The 13,180-nt window shown below is 33.0% G+C and overlaps 1 protein-coding gene across 5 annotated transcripts; it reads right to left on the reverse strand.

The window, feature by feature from the left end:
• Window positions 1-7,199: 7,199 nt before the first annotated feature.
• Window positions 7,200-12,964, reverse strand: LOC106778791 (transcription factor PIF4). 5 transcript variants are annotated; one of them, XR_001377108.2, is made up of 10 exons: window positions 12,668-12,963; window positions 11,892-11,984; window positions 10,885-11,791; window positions 10,699-10,797; window positions 10,550-10,615; window positions 10,115-10,180; window positions 9,733-10,029; window positions 9,476-9,602; window positions 8,845-8,934; window positions 7,200-7,579 (listed from the first exon to the last, which is right to left on the reverse strand). XR_001377108.2 is itself a non-coding variant. In XM_014666784.2 (9 exons), the coding sequence occupies exons 2-9, from the start codon at window positions 11,963-11,965 to the stop codon at window positions 7,560-7,562; spliced, it is 1,656 nt and encodes a 551-aa protein (XP_014522270.1). In that variant the 5' UTR covers window positions 11,966-11,984; window positions 12,715-12,964; the 3' UTR covers window positions 7,200-7,559. The 5 variants fall into 5 exon arrangements, 4 of the variants coding, with proteins under 4 accessions (XP_014522270.1, XP_014522269.1, XP_014522272.1 ...); XM_014666784.2 differs by lacking the exon at window positions 8,845-8,934 and having other exon boundaries at window positions 12,715-12,964; XM_014666783.2 differs by lacking the exon at window positions 8,845-8,934 and having other exon boundaries at window positions 12,668-12,964.
• Between the last annotated feature and the right edge of the window lie 216 nt (window positions 12,965-13,180).

The raw sequence follows: 13,180 nt of genomic DNA on the forward strand, positions 1-13,180 counted from the left end.
TGAGGGAAACCGCCTGGCGGTGGCGATTGTCGCCGGGCGGTTTGGAGGATTATGGGAAACCACCAGGCGGCACACTTAAACCGCCGGATGGTGGTCCGTTGGGCCTGGGCCTGTTTTCTGATGCACTCCTCACCTATAAATACCCCTATTTCGAGTTCAGAGTCATTCTTTGGACAGGGGAGGACGGCCAGACCTAATTTTGCTCTCTGGAGAGGATCTCTTGGATGCTTAGGATCCTTTTCATCTTTTCTAGGGTTTGCTTTTCCATTCTTCTTCCATTTTTCATCTAGTTTCACCATGTCTATAGTGAACTAAACCCTATTGTTGTTGGGGGAAACAACGTAATCTTTTGATACTCTTGATTATTTATATGGTCTCCATATGTTTTGATTGATAATTGTTGGGTTATTATCTGTGCTTAAGGCCTTTATCGTTTAACTCATTCGGTAACTGATGTTTGTCTTTATTGATATGGGGACGTACAGTAATGACATGAACTGGTGAGTAATTTCTTGATTTTGCAATACCACCTAGGGATAGGGGTAGGATGATCAATTGCGCTAACTTTTGTTCATAATGCGGTATTAATTGCTAGGGGAGGCTAGGGATAGCAAGCCAGTAGTTAATATTAAGCTCTTTTCGCCGAGGGATCGGGTTAAGGGTAGGCTAAGAAAGTCACATAACAATTAATTAATCAAACTAATATTCAAGAGGAGTAGGTAAGAGAGAGCGGATTAGATGAAATTGTAAACCCCCAACAACATCCACTCATCCATTGTTTTCTTTTGTCAATTGAATCAACTTTATTTTGCATGTTAATATTTTTGTTCTCAAATCCAATTTATTAATTTTTACTTTCAAGTCTTATTTTTTTAATTCACGTGAACGAGAAAGCCTTTCGAGTCTCTTGGGAAAACGATACTCGATCTTACCATTTATATTACTTGTATGATTTGGTACACTTGCCAATTTGTTAACATATTTCCAACCAAGTCCTGATGTCTCTACGAAAGAAGTTTATCCTTAATTACTAGACCACAAGGTCTTGTATCCCTAATAATTAATTTTGCATTACGAATGGAAGATTAAGACAACCAAGTGTTTTATCCCTATGTCAAGGCAATAGTTCCCTTGGGAGAAATTCTCCAGATCTAGGTTTCTAGGTATTTTTCAATAACAAAGAAAACCAATAATCATGTCATGAATGAGTTAAACACAACAAGCAAAGAACAAAGAAGAAAATCTATAACAATTAATGAAAGAAGCATATATAAATCAGAATCAATTGAAATACATGAGAGTTCAAAGGACTACATCTTCCCCAACAAAAAATAGTGTTTAGTTCCCCATTATCATGGAGAAACTAGATGTACAATGAAAAAAGAATGAAAGATAAACCCTAAAAACTGAAGAGGAGAGCTCCCGCATCTAATTCTTCCTTTAGAGAGTCAAAAAGTGTGTCTCTTCTGCCAAAAGATAAAAACCCCAGGAAGTACAAGTCCTTAAATAATGCAAAAACAAAGTTCAAGCCCACATCGTTGGCGCTCAATGCCCCAACTTAGGGCAGTCGGGCGGTGATGCGAGAGTATGGTGCTGAAGGCCCCTCCAAGGGATCCCAGGCATGATGTAGTACTTTGAAGTTGGCGCTCAGCAGCCTAGGAAGGGTGCCCAGGCGTGAATACGAGGCTTCAACGCTAAGGGCCTAAAAAAGGGGCAGTCAGGCGTCCTTGCGAGCCTCTGGCGTTGAGGGTCCTAGAAAAGGGCGCTCAGGCGTCCTGCAATCTTCTTTTCAAGTGCTTTTTCAGTCCTTTCTGAGTTCCAACTCCTAGGTACTTTAACTCCTCTTCCAAATCATTCATATTTCCTACAAAATGAAGGGAATTAGTTATAAAAATCATAAATTTTATCCTCAACTCTCTTTATTCACAACTTAAACCAAAAACAAAGGATTAACCAAGTTTCTAAGTCAAAAAGGGTTCATTTAGTATTAAAATTAAGTCACAGATAACGGTAAAATCAACTGTTATCAATTACATGATACCATGATCTAAACTAGTTACTTCGTCCAACAATGAAGTCTCAATTAATGCTTAATATCTTAGTAAAAAGGCTTAAATGATAAAATGCTACCCGAAAGGTAGAAAATATAAAAAACACTTTGTTGTTCTGAACAAGCATTAAATGCCATTAAATGCTCAATGTTCAAAAACAACAAAAGTGATAAGAGAAAAGGAATATCTACTCTACTTTATGTAGATAACCTACTATATGCATCCACCTACTCCATCCGATGCATATCAGAAGTGGATGTTAGAAATAAGGAAGACATTCACCAATGTTCTCTCCATCAAAAGTTGTGCCATATAAATAGTACAACATACTTCTATCAAAGTACTAAAAAAGCAAGTTTGCTTTGACAAGTTGACGTTAACAAACGACTGCTTCACACAATAAGAATAAGAAGATACAAGATTCAAGGCAAAAGCTTAGTCTAACGAATATCTTTTAAGAAGCCTTTAAATAGAAGACGATTCGAAGAAAGAATTAAGATAACAGCTTACAAAAAGAATATCATAAGAAGAGAAAAACATAAAAAGAGAAAAGCAAATGTCGTCGATAGAAAAGCACAAAACAGCTCAAGAATTCAAAAGAGAATATCTAAGAAGAAAAAGCTAAAATCAAGAATTACTTTCATGCTTTGTCGTAATATAAGGTTACCATTTATGGTTGATTTCTGGTTGTGATGACTTTGTGGATTAGGATTCCTAGTTGTGATGATTTTTACATACTGGGATTTTCGGTTGGATTGGGATTTTTCCATCGTGAACTAGGTTCTTAGTGCATAGATGAATATGATGGATCTCATGCCTATATTTTTTATGTGTATGGAGGTTTGTCTGTCATGTGTACAGTGAGAATATGATGGAGAAAAAAAATTGATGATGGTGAAAAATAAGAAAACAGTGGTAGGTGATTATGGATGAATAAATGGCGGGTCAACTCGCTTGTCGTCTAATAATAGGACAAATTCAATTTTTCAACCCATTTTCTAATGTTAGGCAAATTTAGTCCAGTCTCAATTTGGTGAGCCAAAAACGGGATGGGCTAGCCCGTTTTAACACTCATAGGTAAAGTTTATGATTGAATCAACTTCACAATATTTTGTAATGTTATATGTAATTGAAAATATTAAGAAAATTATAATAAATATGCATGACAATTATGATGTTATATTGAATTTAATGATGTTATATGGTTTTAGTAGAATAATAATGAATGATGATTATGGAATGAGATTACAAACTTCGAATAATATGAGAATGGTTATGATGATTTTGTGGGTTGGGATTCCTGGTTGTGATGATTTTTGCAGACTAGGATTTTCGGATTGGAATTTTTCTAGCGTGAGCTAGGTTCTCAATGCATAGAGGAAGATGATGGATCTCATGTTTATATTTTTTGTGTATGGAGGTCTGTGTGTCATGTATAGGATGAGAATATGATAGAGAAAACGAAGATTGATGATGATGAAAAATAAGAAAACAGTGATAGGTGATTTGGAATGAAGAAATGACATGTCATCTCGCTTGTCGTCCAATAACAAGACAAATTCAATTTTTCAACGTATTTTTTAATGTTAGACGGATTTGGTCCAGTCTCAATTTGATGGATCAAAAGCAGAGTGAACCAACGGGATGGGTGGCCTGTTTTAGCACTCGTAGGTAAAGTTCATGATTTAATCAACTTACCATATTTCGTAATGTTATATGTAATTGAAAATATTAAGAAATTTTAATTAATATGCATGATAATTATGATATATTATATGATGTTAGATTGAGTTGAATGATGTTATATGATTTTAGTAAAATAATAATGAATGATGATTATGAGATAAAAGTATTAAGTACATATACCTATTTGTTATAATATATATATATATATATATATATATATATATATATATATATATATTATATTATATTGAGAGTTTAAGTTAAGTAGGAGAAGTTGAGAAAAAGTTTCTATACATCTAGAATCATGTAAATGTGTAGACGATGAAATTTACCTTGACCATCAAGATTGAGATGTAAACTTGAAGTTAGGTGTTAGTATTTGATAGAATATATTTAATATTTATCTTCCACAATATTTTAATAGATATTTTTTATTTTTATAAATTCATATGTTATCTATGTTGATGAATATTGAGACTTGATACGTGTTTAACTTAATTTATAAATTAAAGTATAAAGATATATGTGAAACCTAGCTATATTACACAAATAAATGTTCACATTTATAAGCAAAATATATAAGAAAGCCCTTTATGGAATATTATCACAAAAACCTCCTTTATAGATAGAATTTGTTGTTTATATAAGGCTGCATATATCAATACACTGTAAAAGATAAAACAAATTAAATAATCTATTATAAATGTGTGCATTTTTACAAAAATTATGACCCAATTGAGACAATTCAAAACTTGAGGACCGAACTGAGATTTTCACACAAATACGAGAACCAAGAAGGGATTAAGCCAACACGACAGCATACCACATCAGCTAAACTTAACGCCGTTTGAGATTAGTTAACGGTTGGGGTAAAATGTGTGCATTTTTACAAAAATTATGACCCAATTGAGACAGTTCAAAACTTGAGGACTGAACTGAGATTTTTACACAAATACGAGGACCAAAGGAGGTATTAAGCCATATTAAAAAAAGTAATGGTAATAAATTTTTCATCATTAGTTAAAATTTATTATATTACAATACTAAGTTCAATATCTCATTACATATGTTTTCGAATTTATAATTTCTAATAAAGTTCAATCGATAGTCCAAAGTATTTTTAAAGATGTATTTTTAATACTTTTATATATACAACCTAGTTGAATAAATATAAAAACATTTTATACTTGTATATACTATTTATTCATGAAAGAATACACTATTTACTCCAAAAGAATCCTACAACTTTTTCACCATTAACTTTATAACTTTATCTAGAAACAAAGAAGCAAAGATATAAGTCGAGTATGTCATAAGCACAATAGAAACCTGTTCTTAGTTTTTTGGACTTATCTGCAAATCGAGGTTATTCTTTGTGATTGATTTAACAAGTAAACAATAATTAGGGAGAATGAAAGGCAATGATTAAGTGAAAGTTTAAGATTCTTACATTTTGATAATGCAATTGGTTATTTTAGCCATTGTGGGGGCACCAAGATTCCAGTTATTTTGCTATGGAGACCATAAAGTGATATTTTTTTATTCAGTTTGTGGATATAAAAGAAGCTCAACATGATCTTTCACCACCCAATGAAAAATATTGTGAGGGTTGATATTAGTCATTTTCTAAATAGCCACTTCAAGAAAGAGATGGGTTTGTGGGGTAAAAATAGTGGAGAAAAGTAGTCCAAATACAACCAATTTGGATGGCCTAAAATTAATTATATCTATGTCACATTTTGTTTAGATCTTCATCAATGGGTCCCATGACTTTCTTTATTTTCATTCTCCTACTTCATGTTTCACTCAACTTGCTTTACTATCTTGAAAAAAATATACCATAATCTCATTCGGAAGTTGACAATGTTTGAGTGAACAAAAATTAAAAATTAAAAATTGACAAAACGATAATTTTAAACTATTAAGTTTTTTACATTAATTTGATATTGTCTTCTTCTTTTAAATATACAAAAGTTTTTTTTTTTAATGATCATTTTATTTTGTAATGCATGTGTGTTATTCTATTATCACTTTCAAATTTTCAAAATTTAAAAATAGATTATATTTTTCATGGGAAAAATTAAAGAAAGGGTATAGTGAATATGGAATCAAATTTGTGATAATTGAAGGAGAGAATATGGAAAGAAACATGATAGTGGTGATGGGATTTGATAGCACTTTGCAGTTCAAGTACAAGCAAGGAAAGTCTCCACGTACACACCCTAATTACAAAGGGGAAAATAAATAAATAAATAAATTTTTGGAATTCTTATTGTAAAAGCAACTAAAACCAATGGTTGTGTCAAGAAGTGAAAGAAAAGAATGTCATGTCACTAACACCAAGCATGTGATTTCAAGTGTAGGATAAGAATGAAAGATAACAACACTATTTCAATATCATTTATATCATATAAAACTTTTGTTTCACCAAAAGCTACTTTTTAATGCCATTATCTTATTTGACCTTTTATTTTTTGTATTTTGTAACACTTTTAGGTAGCTAGGTTTTATGCTAAAAAGAAAGCATAAATTTTCATTATTTGTAAGAGGAATATTTCTATCTATTTTCAATATACTTATTTTAATAATATATATACTATTGAATTGAATTGATATAAAACTTACTCCTCCTATTTCAACACAAGTGAAGGTAAACCAAAATAAACCATGTTAAATGTTGTCTTAGGTTTTGAATAAAATTTTAAGTATTTTATTTTAATTTTTTTCTTCTCATTAGATAGAGTAAATAAGACCAATTTAATAAAGAAAACAAATACTCTCATCAAATCACAAAATTAGCAATAAAATATTCAATTAAAAATAAATTCATATTTTAAACATTCCATATTTAATTTTTTTTAATTAAAGATATTTAAATTGATCAAATGCTTAAAACCTAATTAAAATTTAAATTAATATAAGGTTACATGATTGTTGGTTAGTCTAATAATAGTAATAGTTTTATGTTGTTTAGCTATTGGATGATAAATAAAGTTTTTAGATGACGCGTGTTATCTTAATGTTCGAGTGGACCCCACACAATTTCATCAAATAAAAAAATCTGAGGGAAAAAAATTGTGTACAACGAATTACTTAATCTTAAAAAAACTAAAACAAACTTTGACTTATGGTTTTAGTTTTCAGTGAACTATTAACTTTTATTTTTAATTTACCTTCAATAAATTAAATAATTGTATTTCAGTAAAATTGCTTCAACAAATAACATATTATTATTACTATTATGTGCAAAAACAACCTTGAATACAGTAATTTTGGGACAGTAATAGAATTAAATGTCTTGGTTGCATTCAACAGCACAAATAGTTTTGAGAGTATTGTTATCATCAGAGACAAGTTTAGTGGTTTGTTATGGTGATGTGAGTTGTTTGTTAGTGAAGCAAGTGAAACATTCAACTGACATGAATTGTTTTTAGTGAAGAGAGAGAGATAGAGAGAGAGATATGATGCACAATGTTATATATTCCATAGTTGATGTCATTGAGCAGAATAGTTGTTCTCAAGAGAAGTTGAGTTGAGACACAATGATTGCAAAAAAAAAATTAGCTCTATCATGTTACTTTCTCAGATCTACAAACAGTGCAGAATGCTCTACCTGATGGGACACAGAAGCTGAGAACAAAACTGGCCCATAATGAAGGACCTGTCTACTACAAATTTTCTCAAACTCTTCATTAGACAACACAAATTGCATGGCAAGCACACTACACAAATTTGGAGCTTTATCAGGGTTGATTCCCCCATCCAATGCAAACCCTTCAATTAAGGATCATATCATATCATATATCAGATGCTGGCTGCTATTTAGTTAAAGGTGGAAGAACCTGGAAAGGAGAAAAAGAAAGGTGATGATGAAGGAACATAGCAAATTGGAGGAGAATTGTGTGCAAATGGAGTCATAAAGTGTGGATTATGATATGTAACAAAACCATGACCAAGGGTTTTTTTAAAGTGTGAGTTGCTTAGTTTTCATGGCATTCTGATTGAGGAGGGGGACCCCATTTGCAGAAATAGCTCATGGATTCAGCAAGTGTCTATTTTTGAGGTCCCATGGAAAGATAAACAAAACAACTTGGTGTACATATACTTAGTGGTATCCAAATTTTAGCAGTTAGTTGACTACCTTTAGTTTTGATGCAGGGGACCACAGCAACAACATTTATTTTTAGCTTGACTAAAGATAAAGCCATCACAAACAAAAGTGGAGGGTACATATTCAATTTTCATGACATTTTTCCTTTTTTTCAGGACATGTAAAAAATAAAAATAAAAATAAAGAAAAAAAAAAAGCTAAAAATTGTTAAGTTAAGCCTTCCATTTCCACCTGTGAATAATTAATTACTTTTGATGACAGCAGAGAAACCACGAGGAAGTTATTTGTAGTTGAGAGAAGGAAAGACTAAAGTAGCAACTAATCATGCATCAGCTAACCTTTTCAGGCTTATGCATGCTCACCCAACATGTTTATTTTGGTAAAATCTTGTGCTTTGGTCATGCAAGCACTCTAGGAGGCTAGAACATAATGTAAGCTATTGAAAAACAAGGAAAAAAAGATGACCTAATCTAGTTGAATAAATCTTCTCCATCAAAAGGTAGCATGCTATAGGCTAGGGATGCATCTTAATTTAAGTCCTTTCATAGCAACTAATTATTACATTTTAAACAATGAATGGCTCACATACTACAAATTATAGCCCTGCCTTTGCACATCAGCACAATAAAAAAATCCACACAGATATGTTATGTTCCATCTATAATAAAAAAAAGGACCCTTTTCATCTACCAAATGTCCAAGCAATTAATAAAGGAATTGTGCTTGATGAGAAAAGAGCAACTGTATTACTTCAAAGGTAGACAGTCACTTTTACCAAAACTATTTTTTCTTTTTACAATTAATTTATTATATCACTGTATGGAAGGTACTAATTTTTCATAAGGTAACCAATCACCTCTAGATATCAACTTTTCTTTTTTTAATTTTACCCCATTCTTGTTGCTTTTGGTTTGACCAATATTGTACAATAGATTCGTATATAAGTAACTACATATGTGTGTGTGTATATATATATATATAAACAGGCAGACATACTGTGAAAGCATACAAGGGCTTCTATCATCTTGCAATTATCTTGTTAGTTATGCCGTAGGTTCTCGTAAGCTTTCTTCTAAACTAATTAACCTGTGAACAATGACAAGTAAGAACAGTTAATGAAAATTATAGTATCAGAATTCTCAAGGTAAAATCATTTTTCTATAAAATATAGGAATAAAAAGAAGTGAAAAACTGTAGAATGCCATGAAATTTTGTTGACATATTTTGTATTGATGCAGTACTGAAATTAATTACTCGGTAGAAGTTCTATCATATAAGCCTGACATATACTATGAATATAGCAGAGAAAATGAGAACAACTTTTGCAGCCAATCAGAGTTATGCAACAGAAAAAATCATATATGCAAGTGAAGAATGCTATCAAACACAAGGAGTTTGAATAAGTTATGGAGCAAGGACTATTCATGCAGGTTATTCCATATAAAGAACTGGTGACTGTTGTAGAAAAAGGTTCTGTGGGTGTCTACAATGTACAAGGTGACAAGTTAACATCTGCTTGTCACCATCTTATTACCGACAGGAAAAATGTGTAACTTCTCCATATAATTGATGTGGTATGCTCCTGTTGATGTTCATCAAAGCAATGAGAACTATGCAAATGGCTTACCCATTTTGCCACTCACAGTCTCATCAATATTTGCTGCTCCACTCATGTTTCCACTGCTGTTGCTGGGTGTAATCATTGTTTGACTATGTTGTACTGCCTGGGGACCATATCTAAATACATTGATTGGCTTCAAGACAAAAGTGAAAAACAGGGAAAATTAGTTTCAATAGGTAAACCATGGGAAGCTTATGAAGAACACATAAGGGGTTTTAGGAGGGAAAAAGAGAAATAACTTTCTCTTGAAAGAAACCTGTTACCTGAGAAGCATTTTGCATAAGATGATAGCCCATGTAACGTGCATATTGCTCTGAAAGAGCTGGATTTTGCATTTGATTTTGGTAATTAAAGGCACCCAAAATAGGATTTTGACACATCAATGTCTGGTTTGGTGTCTGAGATGAAGATACAGGATGATCAAGAGGTACTCGTGGTAATTGCATTGGATTTTGAATGGGAGGGAAAGGAGAAGTAGCCATTCCCATACCCATTTGAGACATATAGTGTTGAATTCCTGGAAACATCATCGGTGCCATGCCAGATCCCATCCACATTAGCTAGCACCAAGAACAAAATTGTTTATTTCATTTGTTAGTAATGTAAGACAAATTTCATAAGCAAGATATTGTGTGGCACATTTACCTGGAGTTGTAACTGAAGTGATTTCAAATATTCTATTGCCTCTTCCAACATTGATGCTTTGTCTGTCTGCAGATACATTCCTTACTTAGTTTTCAAGACAATATGATAAGATCATATAAAGTGGAGAATCAATATCTAAGTACTTGAATTTTGTCTTCTTCACTTGATTGCTTCATTCAATTTTTTTTGTCCAAATCTGATCCAATTGTTTTATGCTAAATAAGGCTCTCAACAGAAGTGATTTTCATTTTCCTTAAAAAATCAACAAATTCCTTCTTTCTTCTTTTTATAAAGCAAATTTCACACATTCTGTGTTGACTGTGTCACTTTAAACGGAGCAGTCAGAGAATCACAATTGCAGCTTTATCTGACTCTGAATGCATTTCCAAAGAACAAGTTATGACAGTAGATTCCACGTTCATTATTATAACTAACCTTGCTACTGTGAGGTATGAGTTGTTGCAATGCTTTCATCTTCTCATTGATCCTATCTCTCCTTCTCTGCTTCAACAAAACAACACTGGCACTTGTAAGAACAAAGTTTACAAAAATTAACTTCACAAGAAATGTGCTAAAATTCCCACCCTTTCTGATAGATTATGCACTTCAGCAGCACGGTTCCTTCTAGCCGACCCTGTCCGTTGAGATGTCTTGTTGCCAACTGGTGATTTAAGTTCTGTGTCCTATTACACATAAAGATGCAGCTCAGTGTGTCAAAGAATAAAAGAATCTAATCATGAAGATAATAACTGCAGAGAGTGCAGCTTCACCTCACTATGATCCTCAGATTCTTCCACGTCTATTGTTTTTCTTTTTTGGCTCTGGTTTCTGGTGGATAAGGAACAAGTTTTTCCTAGACTACTACCTGAGCCACCAGAAGATGAAGTAGCAGTTGGTTCAAGCATCTCTGATTTCCCTTTCTCACACAGAGGAATTGTTCTTGGCACATCATCTCTGACAGCTTCAGGGTCAACAGATAAAGCAGTAGTCCAAACACCATTGCTTGATGCCCTGCTTGCATCTGGATCTTGGGTCATGTGATTGCTACCACAGTAACTTGATCCAACTGTCATCAATGAGCACTCTCTAACCTCATTTTTTGACATGTTACCAGTGATTTTGTCTCTAAAACGCCCATTAGGCAATGCTGAAGAAACATTAAGGGTAGGTGAAAAGTGAGAGAAGTTTTGGACCTTACATGGTCCACCACCCAAGTCATTATTATTTTTCTGAGGTGAATCAGAAACATGGAATCTTGGAGCAGGTATAGGAATTCCTGAGAGTTCCTGAAAAGAGGAGGATTTCATAGTAGGTGATTGTGAACTTACAAGCACATGGGGGGCACCAGAAGCATCCAATTTGGTAAACTTTGCCTCTTCAAATGGCTTGATTTGCTTATAGGACTCAACATCACACTGTGGCAATTCAGATAAAAGGTTTGAACAGAATTCTTGTTCCAATGGATCCTCAAGAGGGTATTGGATCCATGAGACTGTCTCATCATCTTGAATCAAGTTACTTGAGTTCCCAAATGGCTCACTAGTCCTTAATGTTGATTGAAAAGCCCTGTGAAGAGGTCTCGGTGTGATCGAATTCACACCTGGTTTTCTATGTGTTTGGCTGTGCAACACTACCTGACCATTTTGCCACAGAAGCTCCACAAGTTCTTGGTCCACCCTGTAGAATTTGACCACATCACATGGATTGTTACAATTTAAGAAGAGTTAAATTGGGACAAGAACAGTATTCTGCTTTGACAGAAATAAATTCCACACACCCGATAGGCTTCTTTTCATTGTTGGTGATGCAGGAATCACTCCCAAAATTCCAATCAGGAACACTGTTGTCCATGGCTAAGCAAATCGGTTATCTGTTGGCACAAAAAGAAAAGAACTTTAGATTTTGTGTAGAATAGAAAATCATAACCAAAGACCCTTTTGAGTGATTTTGTAATATAATAGAAAAATCATAAGCAAAGACCCTTTTGAGTGGCAGATTTTGACTCCTTATGCAAACACACCCTTTAAAAGCATAATAAAATAATCTGTACCAGCAAACTGAATAATCAAATAAGCATAAACAAATATTTAAAATGAAAAATAATAAAAGGAATAGAAAGAGAAAGACTTTGAGTGGGTCATGTTTGGAACTTTACTAGAAGAAGAGTGAACAAGCAAACCAATGAAATGGAACCATGACTGGTTTTTGCCATTCTGAACTCTGAATAAATAAATCACCAAAAAATTCAATTCCCAAGCTCCCAAAAAGGAAAATTCAACTCTCGGCCATAGTTAGAAAGTACGAGCACATTTACAAACCCAGAGAAACAAAAACCGATGAAAAACAAGAATCTAAACAAAACATTAAACCCAACAAATTGAGCATATTTTGAGACAGGAAGCTGAACTGACTCTGCTAGCCTCATAAACAAACCCAAACTCAGAAAAACAGCTTTCCATAACAAAAAGCACACTTTGAAAACATAGGAAATGATGAAACTTTTTTCACTTTCATGCAAAAATAAAGAACCCCATGATTCATTTTAATCATTACCATTATTTTCAACATAAAGAGAAGTAGCAGAAAAAGAAGAACTCCACCTGAGCTAAGGGCAAAGGCTGGTTTTTTTTTTTTTTTTTTCTTTTCTGACTTGCTGAACTTAGAAGGTTTCTACAAGCTAGAAACAGAGGCACCTCGTTTGTTCTCTCTTTCTCTGTCTCTACAACTGTGAGAACAAAGTATATAGAAGAGTTTTTAACAGCAATAAAGACAGTGACATCAGCACACACAGAGAGAGAAACAGAACACACAATTCCTAAGGTAAAATGGTGCTTGTGCTTCTCAACTGCGAGAAAAACATTGCTACATGGAATAAATGAACATGGGACCAGTTGACGGCTATTAGAAATAAAAATAAAATCATAAGAAAATTCAACAGATTTGGTCAAAAAGAAAATATTATTAAATTTTAAGAATTAAAAAAAAAAACTTGAATTTGCATGGACTGAAGTTTCTTATACTATCATAAAATCACAAATTTTATATAATCAAAAGTACTTAAATTTT

This window comes from Vigna radiata, unplaced genomic scaffold (genome assembly GCF_000741045.1).
Source record: "Vigna radiata var. radiata cultivar VC1973A unplaced genomic scaffold, Vradiata_ver6 scaffold_189, whole genome shotgun sequence".
Classification (NCBI taxonomy): domain Eukaryota; kingdom Viridiplantae; phylum Streptophyta; class Magnoliopsida; order Fabales; family Fabaceae; genus Vigna; species Vigna radiata.